This window comes from Podarcis pityusensis (genome assembly GCF_964106645.2).
Source record: "Podarcis pityusensis genome assembly, chromosome: 16".
Taxonomy (NCBI): Eukaryota; Metazoa; Chordata; class Lepidosauria; order Squamata; family Lacertidae; genus Podarcis; species Podarcis pityusensis.
Window position 1 is genome coordinate 12082973 of NC_138041.1, and position 15491 is coordinate 12098463.

Below are 15491 nucleotides of genomic sequence, written 5' to 3' on the forward strand. Positions count from 1 at the left end.
TTCTAATACATATTTTTTTTAAAAAGTAGAGGATTCTATGGCAGAATTCAGAGAACTATGAAACCTGGGAGGTAACTGCGATCCAACCCACATGGGGAGGTGCAGATCAGGTCCAACGAAAATGAAACCCTTCCAGCCCCACATCCGCTTCCCTCCCTCTGTGTGCCATGGCTGCCCTCACCTCACTCTCTCCTATCAAAGCCACAAGCTGCTTGGCTCGCTGGTCCATTAAGCTGACGTGTTTAATGGGGTTGATCAGAGCCTCTGCATAATCTGAGGGAAAAAGAAGATCCATTAGTTTTAACACATGAGGAATCCTGTGTGTGCATGCTTGCACCAACTGAAGTAGACCCAATGAAATTAATGGACCTTAGTTCATCACAGTGAGATACAAAAAAATTAGAATATGCACATCTCAGTCTCCAAAGCTGGATTTAAGACACAGATTCCATAAGACATACTAGCCCTGCTAAAAATATTTTTGTTTACACAAGCCTATCCAGACATGTAGAATGTTCACATCTTGTTTTCAGCTTATCGTTGATTTTAATTATTTTTTTCTGCACTTGCTTCAGCAGCACATATACTGATTTTAATTATTATTTTTTCAATCATTTTAGATAGCCGATTTAAACATTTTTTTAAACTGCTAATTTTATTATTGGTTATTCTCATTTGTAAGCCACTTTTAAGGTTTTATTACAATCCAGAGGTATATAAATCTTTTGAAATAAACAGTCCTACTCAGAGAAGACCTACTCAGAGTTAGCAAGTTAATGCACATGGCCAACTAGGTCCCTTAATTTCAGCAGGGCTACTGAGAGCACAACTGTGTTCGATATGAGGAATTTAATAAATGAATAAACGTAATAGAACACAACCCAAAATTGGGTAAGAACCCTCGCCCCCCAAAAAAACCTTATGTAAAGTGCTACTAAAATGTATCCAAGAATAAAACACAACTATAATCTCACAAAAAATGTGAAACATATAACAAAGAGGTGGATAAAATTACACGAAAATATAGCAGGCTGATACAGCATCCTAGCAGCAGTCTGATGTGACTAAGAATGAACAGATCTATACTGGAGACAAAACGTGTTTCAAACCCCAAGGGGTCTTCCTCAATAGTCAAGGTGAGCAGGGCTCAAAAGACATGATCAGGCACAAGCAGAAAGGTACCACCTTTTCACATCAGCTCATATATCTTCGTATTCTCCTGTTGTGCACAGTAGCCTTCTAGATACGATAGGTCAAGCTAATCTTATCATCGATACAGATCAGCCAAGTGGCTAACTTTCAGCGATAAATCATGTGTCCCCATCTGCACTGTACAAAGCGATATCATATCACTTTAAACAAGCATGGCTTTCCCCCCTCAAAGAATCCTGGGAAATGTAGTTTCTTGGTTTGGCATGGAGAGTTGCTAAGAGAACCTGTTCCCCTCACAGAGCTACTACAATTCCCCAGAGTTCCCTGGGAAGAGGGATTGATCGTGAAACGCCTCCCACCGCAAGCATTCAATTACTTTGGTGATCGTCTGGGATGTAGTCGTAGGCTTCAGTGTAGACCAGCAAGGCCGGGAGGCAGAGGGGCTGGTTGCTTTCGCTGCGCAGGCAAATGTAGTGGTAGCCTGTGGGGCAAAGGGAAGGGAAAACACAGAAAAAAAAACAGTAAGAATGGAGAGGTAGATATTCAGGGGCAGCAAGCACAGGTGTGAGGAAAGGCCAATACTTGGAAATGGAGAGGGAATGGTCATTAGGGGAAAGGAACAGAGCTTATTGGTAAAGCATTGTTCTGCAGGCAGAAGGTGCCAGATTCTGACATCAGGATTCCAGATGTTGCTTGACTCCAACGCCACATCCACACCATGTAATTAAAACTGAGATTTTAGTGTCACTAGCCCAGTCCGGTGAAATAATCTGCCCTAGGACTTGCCGATCAGAAGGTCGGCGGTTCGAATCCCTGCGATGGGGCGAGCTCCTGTTGCTCGGTCCCTGCTCCTGCCAACCTAGCAGTTCGAAAGCACCTCAAAGTGCAAGTAAATAAATAGGTACCACTCCGGCGGGAAGGTAAATGGTGTTTCCGTGCGCTGCTCTGGTTCGCCAGAAGCGGCTTAGTCATGCTGGCCACATGACCCGGAAGCTGTATGCCGGCTCCCTCAGCCAATAAAGTGAGATGAGTGCCGCAATCCCAGAGTCGGTCACGACTGGACCTAATGGTCAGGGGTCCCTTTACCCTTTACCTTTTAGAGATTCAGCAGGTTCTTCCTGCGCCCCCTTTTAAACACCTGCTGAAAACCTTTGTGTTTTGCCAAGCCTATGCGGGCACTATGCATCCTTCCTCAATGGTTAATTGATGTCTGTTTTTAAGTTTTTTATATGGTTTTTCTTGTACGGTTTCATGTTTTATTGCAGTAAATCACTTTGACTTTTTTTTAGACATGGGGGTATACACATTTTTTAAAATAAATAAATTAATAAATGTAAATAAGCAAAATACTATAATACCACTTTATGCAGTCATGGCTTCCCCCAAAGTGTCCTGGAAACTGTAGCCCATTAAGGCTTCTGAGCAGGGGCACCAGTTCCAGGGGGCTGAGCTGTTTTGTTCCCCCCTACATATCTGGGGTAGGTTCTGCCCCTCCTATGCTCAAAAAGCATGGAGGCAAAGCAGCTCTAGTGACTGGCTTCTTCCCCTCCTGCCACAACATTGGCCTCCCCACTTGCCCTCACAAAATGGTGCCTCTGGTGCTGAGAGCTGTTAGGAGATCCCTATTCACCTCACACAGCTACAATTCTCAGAGTTCCCTGGGAAGAGTGGCTGTCAAACCACTCTGAGAGCTGTAGCTTTGTGAGGGGAACTCGGGTCTCTTAGCAATTCTTTAGCACCCCTAACGGACTACAGTTCCCAGAATTCTTTGGGAGAAGCCATGACACTAAAAACTGGCACCGTATTTTTCGCCCCATAGGACGCACCGCCCCATAGGACGCACCTAGTTTTTTGGGGGGAAAATAAAGGGGGGGGAAATCCCTCCCCAGGTGCGGGGCTGGGGCGGGGGAAGCCCGAGCTTCCCCCGACCCCAGCCCCCAGAACAGGCTGCTATCCCACGTAGAGCTAGCGGAGGACTGCGCGAAGCCCGAAGCTTGGGGCGTGCTGAGCTCAGCGCGCCCCAAGCCTCTGGGTGCAGGTAAGCTCTCTGCTAGCCGTGGGAGAGCTGCGTCTCCCACGGCTTGCGGATAGCTTCCTGAAGCCTGGAGAGTGAGAGGGGTCGGTGCACACCGACCCCCCTCGCTCTCCAGGCTTCAGCGAAAGCCTGCATTCGCCCCATAGAACGCACACACATTTCCCCTTCATTTTTGGAGGGGAAAAAGTGCATCCTATAGGGCGAAAAATACGGTATATGCAGCTTTAAATGTTTGGTGCAGATGTGCCCTAACTTCCAAGAGCCTCTGCCAAGGACAGCCGCTCAGCTAGCGATAGGGGTTGTAGCACAACAACATCTCACAGGGTCAAAGGTCCCCCATCCCTGACTTCAACAATCTCAAGCGTTGTGAGAAGACTTTGGAGTATCAAGCACCTTCACAGCTTCACGCACTAGCCAATCATCCCAGTGCCTTTTCATTCAATTGGTGTCTTTTTGGGAGAAGGGCTGCAGTTCATTGGTAGAGCAGGTGCTTTGCATACAGGAGGTATCGGGTTTGATTCAGTTAAAAATGATCCAGTAGCAGATTGTGGCAAGAGCTCCCTCTCTGCCCCAGACCCTGGAGAGCAGCTGCCAGTCAGAGTGGACAATACTAAGCTAAGCAGACAAATAAGCTGAGCTGATATAAAGCGCCTTCCTGTGTTTATGGTCCTTGTCTGGCAAATTATACAGTACACACATGGTGTGTGTGTGTGTGCGTGTGTGTGTGTACACACACATAGAGGTACAAAAAGGAAAATTATTTAGTAAACGATGAGGCCAGAAGGCCATTAAATGCAAAGCAGCAGGTTTCTGACATTTCTGCGCAAAGCACAAATGTATACAAGATAAGGACCACATTTCCGGTGATAAATCAGCCCAGCTAATCTAGAAATCTAGACGGCTGCCCTTATTTTGCACGCATTTGGCTCTCCACAGAAACATTGCGTATCCACTCTTTACACTTCACGGCCTTTTGGCTCTGCTGTTTAAAATGCACGTGCATATATGTAATTAATAAAATCTGCTCCCTAAGGATAAACACTTCTACTTTCTGATAAAGCAGGCGATAGGCTGGGCATAGATAACCTTTGGCCTGTCAAGGGCTGCAATCCCTTGGAGGTGACCCCTGAGGCGCTGCATGCTGGCTGCGGGTGGGGCAGCGGAGGGCAGCGCCCGAGCAAAAAGGCTGCTGTGGGGAGAGACACATAAGCTTACTGAGGGCCACGGGACTGTTCAGGAAAACCCCCGATGCTCTAATGCACAAAAGATGGTGCCAGAATAAGTATTTTACAGCGCTGTCATGTCTAACCTCAGAAATAAACCCCGCTGAGTTGAACGGCAGTATCTCAGTAAACGGGTATGGGGAAGGGAAGGGGAAGGGGGGGTCACCTGAACGGATGGCAGAGACGGGCAGTATCCGATGCCCCACAAATTTGCCCCCCTCTTCAAAGACAGCTATACGCAGGGAGGCTAATGTAGGAAGCACCACCTGAGGGGACAGACAAGACAGGTGTATTATTAGGGGAAAGGCAGAAACACAAAGACACGACACCTTCCATTGTGATTTTTAGAATCGGAATTTGAAGGGTCCTATAGGTCACCTAGTACAACCCACTGGCTGATGGAGGAAATTCAGAACACTGCCCAAACCTCCACTTGGAAGGCTCCACGTGTAGCATGCCAAAAGCCAAAAAAGTTGGAACAGTCCCACTTGCTTAACTTACGGAATCTCCATCTACATTTCATAAGACCCCCTCCACACTACAAGCATGCAGCTATTTCATACTATTTTCAAAAGAAAGCTGGAAGTTGTAGTTTGACAGCCCCCGCCCAGAGTGGCTGGGGAAACTCAGCCAGATGGGCGGGGTATAAATAAATTATTATTATTATTATTATTGACAGGGGTACGAAAAACTGTTAAGACAGGTCTAGCTCTCCTTTAAAGGACTACAATTCCCAAGGTTGTTTGGGTAAGGGAGGTAGCAAATATTAAGCCACTTGATGGCATTGATCTGTCTCTACACAGGCAAGTACAATTAAGAAACTGCGCTCTGCATAAGCTCAGAAGCGTTCTTATTTTAGGGAGCTCAGATACCAAATTCAAATTAGATTTAAACATAAGACATTATTATGGCTTCTTCAAGAGTCCTTGTGCTAGAACAGCATTCACCAATACCTTGTGGAACAAAAAAGGTTCCTCATCCCACACTGGGTTGAAAGAATTCCCCTGCGATGTCCGCGTCCGGAATTTGCGTTTGGTGTCCACCGGCAGCCCAAACATGTCCACCTCGACGTAGATGCCCACCCGCTTATCCGAAAGAAATTGTCCTGAGATTATCTGGGAGTGGGATGGGGGAGAGGGCAAGAGAGAGAGAGAGAGAGAGAGAGAGAGAGAGAGAGAGAGAGAGATGGGACCAAATGTTTACTGTTTATAAAGTGAGAAGTGTTAACTCTTCTCTATATTTTTCGTTGGGAGGACAGTATTGTTCAAATCCTCATTTTAAATCAGTGTGGGGAACCTGCCTCTAGCAGTTGCCCAATCAGGTGCAAGCAGGGCGTGGAAGAAAGAGCTCCCCCTCTTTGTTTAAGTCTCCCACTAATACATTAAGCTGGCAACTCGTCATAGCAACAACCCAGGGGTGAGGAACCTGTGGCCCTTCAGAAACTACTGAAAAACAGCTCCCATCACCGCTGACCACCATGCTGCAGGGAGCTGGAGTCTAGCAACATCTAGAGAGCCACAAGTTCATCATCCCTGCAACAGCCCTGCAAACCACCACCCTTCGAACCTTCACTTTGACGGTATTAGCCACGATGCCATCAATGATATCTTCGGTGAAGGGGTCAAAGAGCTTGTCCTGGCGCCGCATGAACTCTGGCTTGAGGAGGTACCCGCTCCGGCGATTGTACTCAAAGGTGCCCAGATTCAGCTGCATTGGCAAGTCTGGGCAAACAGAGATTCAAGCACAAGTATCAATACATCATACAAGCAAGAACAACCAATATTCTATCCTTCCTCCTTCCCCGCCTCTTGAAACCTCCATCTCTGAACAGCACAGAGACTCTACAGCAGGGATGTGGGGAAGCTGTAACCCTCCAGATGTTATTGGCCTACATCTCCCATCATCCTTCACCACTGGCCATGCTGGCTGGGGCAGATGGGAGTTGGAGTTCGGCAACGTATGGAGGACCACAGGCTCCCCATTACTGCCTTATGCATACGTGAAAGTGAACTGTGTGTGGTTAGATCCCTCCCTCTTTAATTTGGTAGGAAAATAAGTCAAGAGAGTTGCCACGGGTCTTTCCTGCTTCTGGCCAGCTTAAACCAAAACACAGACCACCAGCTATGTCTGGCAACCCACCAGAGGCTTAAAAAGCTTTTTCCCCCCCTTTCTGCCTGGGACTGACAAAAAAAATGCAACCCAGAGGATGGGAGGGCTGTTCCATTCTTTCATATGAAAGCCATGCAGTCTCAGCGCTGTGGGCCCAAAAACGTGGAGTTTCCTCTGGGCTGAGCTTAGACATGCACCCTCCTTGCAGAGTATCAGACACACAACAAGGACTTTCTTATTCCAGAAGTCATTTAGTTTGGTTTTACTGTCACATTCTCTGAATGGTTTATTTTTCACGTACCCTGCTTAGAAATGCTAATGATTAAGCAGTATATAAATGCTGTAGATAAAATAAAACACCATGTGAAATAAGTTTCTAGCCCTCATTGTTAGCAAGCAGAGGGGGGGAAAAGAGGATGGCACTTACCAAGCGACTGGAAATTGAGTGCCACCATCTGGCAGCCGGCATTCCAGAAGAGCTGAGGCATGTAGTTGGAGGAATCCACTCGGGTCCCTTTGGGGTATATCCGGCTCAGCTGCTGCTTGTTGTATCTGGGCAAGGGGTGCTTGTCAAGGCAACAGCCAACGAGGGCACCTCAACTCTACCGCGGCCATCAATGATCATGGATCAGCTGGGAGCACTCAACGTGCCCTTGAAGGCATTCCGTTTTCTCAGGCTCTCCGTCCCTCTTCCTAACATTAGTCATCAATTACTTACACACACACACACACACACACACACACACACACACACACACATATCAAGACGTAACCAAAGGGTGGGAAACCTTGTCAGCTCAAGGGCCGCATTCTCTTCTGGGCCATGTTCCAGGGGCCACATGCCAGTGGTGGGCAGGGATGAAGGCAAAAGTGGACGGAGCAATTGATACAAATTTTACCTTTGCACGATAGGCTAGCTTCTACACATGCTGCTGGAGAAATCCTGGAGCGCTGCTGACAGTGTAGACACTGGCCAGGATTGGAGCCTATTGTACAAAATGCAAGAATCCTATACATTGCTCCACCCACTTCTGCATCTGGCTCCACCCACCATTGGTATGTCACACACACACACACACACACACACACACACTTGCCCACAAGGGAACGAGGTCCTCCAAACTGAAACCGGATTCCTCATTCTTGGCCTGAGACCAATGGTCCAATCCAATAAAACTGATGTCATCCCTTTGCTCATGGAGAGGCTTAGACTACCTGATTTTACCACTGAGAATTTGCAGTTACTCCCCCAACTCCTACTGATGCCTGGGTCTACAGAATGAGCCCCACATACATAACCTTCTATCTTGGATTTTCTTTCCCACAGTTCCCAGAAACAGGACATGCAGGAGCCAGTGCCAACTGGTGCCCATTGGGACTAGTGGGGCAGAAGGCAGGGAGCCCAACAGAAGGTGGTGCCAGAGCCAATGATGGGCAGAGCCACTCCTGGACTGCTTGTAAGAAAGAAGGCAGAATCAGCTTGGTGGACCCATTTGCCCTAACGGATCAGTCTCTACTAACAGAAGTGGTTCCAAGCACTCAAAACAGTCGTACCATTCACTGTTGTAGCAACAAAGGTGCTGCCACAGGGATTCATCTAGGGCCTCGTCTACACTAGACATTTAAAGCAGTACCATACCCCTTTCAACGGTCATCGCTTCCCCCAAAGGAACCTGGGAACTGTGGTTTGGTAAGGGTGCTTACAGGAGACCCCTATTTTCCTCACAGAGCTAAGGAGTTCTCTGGGAAGAGGGGCTGACTTGCTAAACCACTCCGGGAACTCTGTGAGGGGGAATAGCGTGTGTGTGTCTCCTAGCGAGAATCAGCACCCTTCTCGAACTACCGCTCCCATGATTCCAAGGGGGAAGCCATGACTGGTTGAAGCGGTAGGATAACTGCTTTAAAGGTACAGCACAGATGAGGCCTAGGGGCTGCTCAGCAGTGAGGCCAACTCTGCTTCAACCCACCCTACAGCACCAGGCAGGATACTCAACGAACTCCATGGGGCTGTTGGTCAGCTGCTCCAAACCTTTGGTCTCCACGAAGGAAGACATCTCGTAAGATTTGTTGCGTTCTTGGGAAGAGAGAAGTAATAAAGGCAGCGTGTTAATGCTCCACGTTACGCAGACAGCCTTGCGCACACACCTGTCCCAAACTGCCTACTGCTGCTTCTTCCCTATCAGGGGAATATTTACACACTGGGGCGGATGTCAATAGGGAGAGGGTCATAGCTCAGTAGTAGAGAGCACGCACTTCGAACGCAGGTGGTCCCAGGTTCAAGTCCCTGGCATCTCCAGTTATAAAGGAATCAGAAAAAGACCCTTTTCTGTCAGAGACCCTTGAAAGCTGATGTCAGAATACCTTGTCGAAACATAGGCTGCATGTGCACCATTTAAAGCCCTGGATGCGACTGGAATCCAAGGCCACATCCACACTACACGTTTAAAACAGTATCTTACCACTTTAAACAGCAATGGCTCCCCTGCCCAAAGAATCCTGGGAATTGCAGTTTGTTAAGGATGCTTAGAGTTGATAGGAGACGTTTTATTCCCCTCACAGAGTTACAATTCCCAGAATTCTCTGCGACAAGAGGTTGACTGTTAAACCACTCTAGGATAATGGAGGTAGAACATAGCCATGTTGGCTGGTAGCCACTGCTAGCATGAGCCTGTATAAATTTTTCTAATTGTATTCTGAAGCCACCCATGTGGGTGTCCCTCACCATGCCCATGTTCACGCCATACATTTAAAGCAGTGTGATGTCACTTTGAACAGTCATGGCTTTCCCCAAAAGAATTCTGGGAGCTGTAGTTTGTTAAGGGTGCTGTTAGGAGACCCCTGTTCCCCTCACAGAGCTAGAATTTCCAGTGTGTTTTAACAATCAATCCCTCTTCACAGGGATCTCCGGGAATTGTCGCTTTGTGAGGGGGATAAGAGTCGCCTCACAGTTCTCAGCACCCTTCAAAAACTAAAGCTCCCAGAATCCTTTTGGGGAAGCCATGACTGTTTAAAGTGGTATCACACTGCTTTAAATGTATGCTGGGAATGTGGCCTACATCTGGATGGGGAGTCTGACAATGCATGGAGGGCCACAGATTGCCTGCTCCTAAACTTACACCCAACACCTTACTGCCAGCGTCCATCCCCCTCCCCGCTCTCACTCACTCCTGGCCACCTCGAAGCATTTGAACTTGACAGGTTCGATGTAGTTCACCAGTGTAGACATCTCTTCTGTGGCATTGACCTCACTGCTTGCGGTGCCCTGTCACAAAGAGGAGAGGGGAGGACAAGGGGAGATGGAAACAGTTTTTTAAAAAAATAGCTTAAGATCACATCTGTACCTTATGTTGAAAGCACTCTTTAAACGTGTGTACACACACACACACACACACACACACACACACACACAAATATACACACACATTTGTGTGTGCATGCAGGCTAATGCATGAAGTGATGCCATAATGTCATATTCCTGTTACTACAATTTATGGAGAGAGATGAATGTCAAATGTGATGTAGCATTTAAAGTTTTTTGGCATCGGCCCACCTGCCATTTGTAGCATTAAATTCTATTATTATTATTATTATTATTATTACATTTCAATCCCACCTTTCCTCTGAGGAGTTTAAGGTGGCGTCCGCCACTCTCCCCTTCACCCTTTTCTCCTCACAGCAACCCTATGAGGTAAATTAGGCCTAGAGTTGCCAAAGGACCCTCTAGGCCACCCAGTGATCTTCATGGCCAAGTAGGGATTTGAGTGATGGCCTCCCAGACCCTCCCAGTCCGACACACTCTTAACTGCTAAACCACATTCGCTCTCCACCCAGAAGTCTGCTTAAAATACAGTGTACACAACACTCAAACCAGTCCCCTTGACACCGCTGATGGGGACCCCTCTGTTGTCAGCCTACAATATCTCCCATCATCATCCTGGACAACACTGGCTGAGGCTGATGGGAGTTGAAGTCCATCAACATCTAGAGGGGCCACGGGTTTCAGATCCCTGCTTTGCATGCACCTCATCTGTCGTAGGCTTTTTGGGGTCCGGCTGCTCTTCCTCCTCTTCGCTCTCAGCTTCACGGTCTGGACATGGAAGGAAGGAAAGGGGTTAGAAGCTCAAGACCAAAATGTAGTTAAGGTGGGGGGAGATGATTCCTGAACCCTGAAAGGCAATGAATTGAGGGCACATTTACAGTATACTACAAACTTAAAAATAATAATGGATTAATGTAGTCCCACTCCCCACAGAATGGGTGTGTGAGAGAGAGAGACATCACTGGTGCAAGATTGTTTTCTGACCTACTGCTCCTTCCTTCCTCAGAAGCAAAAGTAGCTAGCTTGCTCCAACGTGAAGTCTTGCTCAAACTTTTAACAGCCCCAAGTGGGCTATGAGCTGCTGAATCAGAGGATCACAAAATATGGTATCCTTTTATTGACTTTGTTAAGACAAACATATTGACTTACGGAACCTTATGGAGAGACACTTGCATCAGACTGCCTTTCATGAAGTGTCTAAAACTGCAACCATGAGCTGCTGTTTTACTTTTCTTTCTATACAACTTCTAAACCCTGTTTTCCTTGCATGGGTATGTTTTGTTACTTGAAATTAAAAATCAATTAAATAAACAAACAAAAAACAGCAGCAACAGTGAATACCAATCACATTCCCTGCATTGACTTCTGCTCCAGACACGGCAAGAATAAGCGAACACTGGCCAGCCATTTCCCTTACTGACTTTTTTCTTTAAATTTTTAATACTTTATTGCTCAAACCAAACCATTAAAATCATTAAAATAAGGGATTCTAATAAGTAAGATTCAACAAAATAAAGATTTCTGTATTCAAACAGTGTTACAGCAAACTGAAAGCGGCATAACGTTGAACATTATCATTAAACTTGTTATTCCAAAGCATTGCAAAAAGTAGCCCTTTTACCATTAACATGTTAGGCTTTTTATATGTATTCTTTTATAATAAGTTAACTTAATCATTCTTACTGTAGACCAAATTTCATCAAACTATCTACATACAGTCGGAAATGTACCTTCCCTCAATTTTTAGGCTGCAGTTATACTATTTCTCAGTCTCTTCAGAGACAGCATCCTTCAAATAACTGAGTAGAGTGGTACCTCTGGTTACATACTTAATTCGTTCCAGAGGTCCGTTGTTAACCTGAAACTGTTCTTAACCTGAAGCACCACTTTAGCTAATGGGGCCTCCCACTGCTGCCGCGCCGCCACCACACGATTTCTATTCTCACCCTGAAGCAAAGTTCTTAACCCGAGATACTATTTCTGGGTTAGCGGAGTCTACCTGAAGCATATGTAACCTGAAGCGTCTGTAACCCAAGGTACCACTGTAGACATATTTTGGATTCTAAGGATACATGGTATCCTAACATGTCCAGAATACTAATCTGTATGGATTTCCAATTTCCATTTGAATTTTCTGGCAACTCAACTGACAACTCAACTAGTACCTGAGGTACCTCAGACAGATTCCTGACTTCCCCGAAGGATACTCACCAATAGACTTGCGGGGTTCAACCAGCTTTGCGATTCTGTCGGAAGACTTCTCCTCACCATTGGTCATGACTGGTGACAGTATCTCAGCCTGCTCTGCAAAAGGAGAGCCTGTTTTTGGGGGGGAGGTCAGGGGGCAAGGGAGGAAAACAATAAAAAATTGTGAGCAGCAAGAAAACGTAGAGCTCACGCAATACAAGGGTTAACTGCATATATACCATGTATTTAAAGCCCTCAAAAGCACCCTCAGATCTGTGGTTTACTCATACAGCTACCATTTCCAGCACCTTTAACAAACTACAGTTCCCAGGATTCTTTGGGGTAAAACATGTGGATGGTGTGTACGCAGCCTATTTTCCAAAAGGGAAAAACAAACAAACAGAGAAAGAAATCTTAATTCTTGCACCTTTGAACCAGTGAGACAAGATCAGGTGCGTTCTTCCACCTAACTGGACGAAGACCTGGAAAACCAGAGTTCAAATCCTCCCTCAGCCATTAAGACAGTTCACTGGGTGATGTTGGGCCAATCACTGTCCCTCATCCTAATGTACGTCACAAGGTGGTTGTGAGGATAAAACGGAGATGGGATGAACAGCATTCCCAACCTTGAGTTCCTGGGAGGAAAGGTGGGCTATACAATGAATTAATAATACAGTAGACAAAATTCTAGAGTGTAAAGGACCTCAAAGATCAACACAGGCAATCCTCTTATAGGGTAGCCATTCAGTCTCTGAATTAAAAAGCAACAACCCTCTAACCAAACTGAACTCACCATCTTCCAAGGTAAATCTGCTCCACTAAACTGTTTGTACCAGCCAGAAGTCCTTCTCAACATTTACCGTATTTTTCGCCCTATAGGACGCACTTTTTCCCCTCCAAAAATGAAGGGGAAATGTGTGTGTGTCCTATGGGGCGAATGCAGGCTTTCGCTGAAGCCTGGAGAGCGAGAGGCGTCGGTGCGCACCGACCCCCCTCGCTCTCCAGGCTTCAGGAAGCTATCCGCAAGCCTTGCGAGCCCGTGCTTCGGGCAGGTGTCCGCAAGCCTTGCGCGCCCGGCTGGAGGTCCCGCCGGGTGTGCAAGGCTTGGGGCGGCAGCCTGTTCTGTGGGCTGGGGTCGGGGGAAACTCGGGCTTCCCCCGCCCCAGCCCCGCGGCTGGGGGGGAAATAAAATTTTTTTTATTCATTTCCCCCCCCCCAAAAAACGAGTGCGTCCTATGGGCCAGTGCGTCCTATAGGGCGAAAAATACGGTAGTTTAAAATCGCATTGTCATTTCTGAACCCTTTATTTTGGGTCTTACCCTCTAGGCGTGACAGAAAATAAGTTTCCTCCATCTTCTATGAGACAGGCCTTCAAATATGAGAGCAGTACATAGGAAGATCTGGCCTGGACCCCAAATCAAGGGAGGGGGATAAAGCTCCAAAGGCGTTGAAATCCCAGCTTGGGAGAAAGGTGGGATATAAATACATTAAATAATGATGATTAAAGACCTCTCCCCTCTCTTTGGAGGGAGCGGCCCTGGATCTTTCTGACCAACGAGAGCCATAGCCATGCTTGTAAGGTAGGAGGAGAGCTGACGTCCTGTCTCCCAGGTAGGCATCTTAAGCTACCCTTCTGCATTTGAATAAAACTGGTGGGAGATATGTGACTCTTGGCTCGGGGGAAATGGCGTGGAAAAGAGTCCAGGGCTTTTTCTCTACAGCCCTAATGAGTCTGTGCCAAGTATTGTCAACGTACTCATCAATGCCAGGCTAAAAGAGCTGGAGAGCAGCTATATTAAACATTGATGAATCATATTCTGAGGTTTCCTACGCTGTGCTCTTTCCTGTGCCTGCAGTAGCTATACGTGCGTGGGGAGATACGTAGTGTGTATCACTGAAAGATTGCATCTCCCTTTACCTGGCTGCAAAGATTCTCGGGCGAGTACCTCCTCTTGCTCCATTTAACATCGGAGGCACAGTTGGTGTCAACGAGAGAGAGAGAGAGAGAGAGAGAGAGAGAGAGAGAGAGAGAGAGAGAGAGTGTCTTTTCTGTGGCTGCTCCCAGACTGAGGAACTCCCTCCTAGGGGAAGTTCGATTGCCTCCCTCTTTGTTGCCCTTCCGCCAGAAGGCTAAGACCTTCCTGTTCAGACAGACCTTTGGAAACTAAGGTGCAGACAAAGCTGGCCGGTGGGACGCTGTCAGGGCAAACTGTGCTTGAATGGCTGCTCTACATGAGTTTTATTGTGTTTTAACTTTTGATTTCAATCGTTTGTTTTTATTACTTCATATTTCATAACAATGTGTTTTTAAAAAATAATGTTCTATGCCACCTTAATTCCCAACTCAGGAGAAAGGCAGGATACAAAGACATTGAACAATAACAGCAATTCTGCCGCTTTGATGCAGAAGTTTCCCATGTACCACCTCTAGTTCAATGGAGGAGGGTTCTCAACGATCGCTACTGCTAGTCAAGGCAGACAGCGCTGGGCTAGAGGGAGCGCCGCTCTGACTGTTGAAAGCTAAGCTCAGATGTTTCAAGGAGGAAGCAAAAGCAGGGGGATTTGATTTGCACTTGCTCTAGCCCTGCTTCTGGGTCTGATGTAAAGAAGGAAGGAAATGGGTGCTGTGCCTCGCATCAGCCTCCAGTATAGTTGACTGGATTCGTAAGAAGGCATAAGAAGTGCCTGCTGAACCAGGCCAAAGGCTCATCTGGTGCAGCTCATCTCACAGTGGCCAACCAGAAGCCTGTGGGGAACCAGCAAGCAGGATTCGAGCGCAAGAGCACTCTCCCCTGCTGTGGCTTCCACCAGCTGGTATTCAGAAGCATTGCTGTGAAGGCAGAGCAGAGCTTTCATGGCCAGCAGCCATCAATAGCCCTCTCCTCCATGAATTTGCCTGATCCTCTTTGAAAGCCATCCAAGCTGGTGGCCACCCTGACTCCTGCGGAAACAAGTTCCTTAGTTTTAACTCTGCACTGCATGAAGAAGTTCCTTAGGGTTGCCATGTGTCCTCTTTTCCCAGGACACATCCTCTTTTTCAGGGGTAAAAATTTCTGTCCGGGTGGATTTTCTAAATTTGCCAAAATGTCTCTGGCTATACTTTCTGGATGAGAAATAGCCATAGCTGCATTTTAAATTACATTTTAACCTGTATTTTAAATTGGGATTTTTCTTTTCTTTTCCTTCCCCCCAACACTTCTCTTTTCCCCCTATTATGTTTTTACTGTGATTTTATTGGTGTTAGCCGCCCTGAGCCCAGCTCTGGCCGGGGAGGGCGGGCTATAAATTATTATTATTATTATTATTATTATTATTATTATTATTATTGGTGGCTGAAGACTTGCTTTCCTCTTCTCTTCTCCTGCCCCCTTCAGCAATAGATCACAGCTTCTATAGCCTACGTAAGTACAGGTATTTAAAATGAGAGTCGCCACAGCGTCCCCTTTTTTTGCTCTTCAAAATATGG

At 46.7% G+C, this 15491-nt stretch overlaps 1 protein-coding gene across 2 annotated transcripts in view; it reads right to left on the reverse strand.

The window, feature by feature from the left end:
- The window catches only part of PLCB3 (phospholipase C beta 3), a 72227-nt gene that overhangs the window by 18435 nt on the left and 38301 nt on the right, over positions 1-15491 (reverse strand). For both annotated transcript variants that reach the window (XM_080985529.1, XM_080985528.1), the window contains exons 15-24: positions 12050-12157; positions 10542-10606; positions 9685-9781; positions 8509-8593; positions 6947-7071; positions 5977-6131; positions 5364-5525; positions 4577-4676; positions 1529-1633; positions 182-273 (exon numbers count right to left, since the gene is read on the reverse strand). In XM_080985529.1, coding sequence (XP_080841655.1) covers positions 182-273; positions 1529-1633; positions 4577-4676; positions 5364-5525; positions 5977-6131; positions 6947-7071; positions 8509-8593; positions 9685-9781; positions 10542-10606; positions 12050-12157 — 1094 coding nt within the window. The remainder of the gene's footprint in view (positions 1-181; positions 274-1528; positions 1634-4576; positions 4677-5363; positions 5526-5976; positions 6132-6946; positions 7072-8508; positions 8594-9684; positions 9782-10541; positions 10607-12049; positions 12158-15491) is intronic.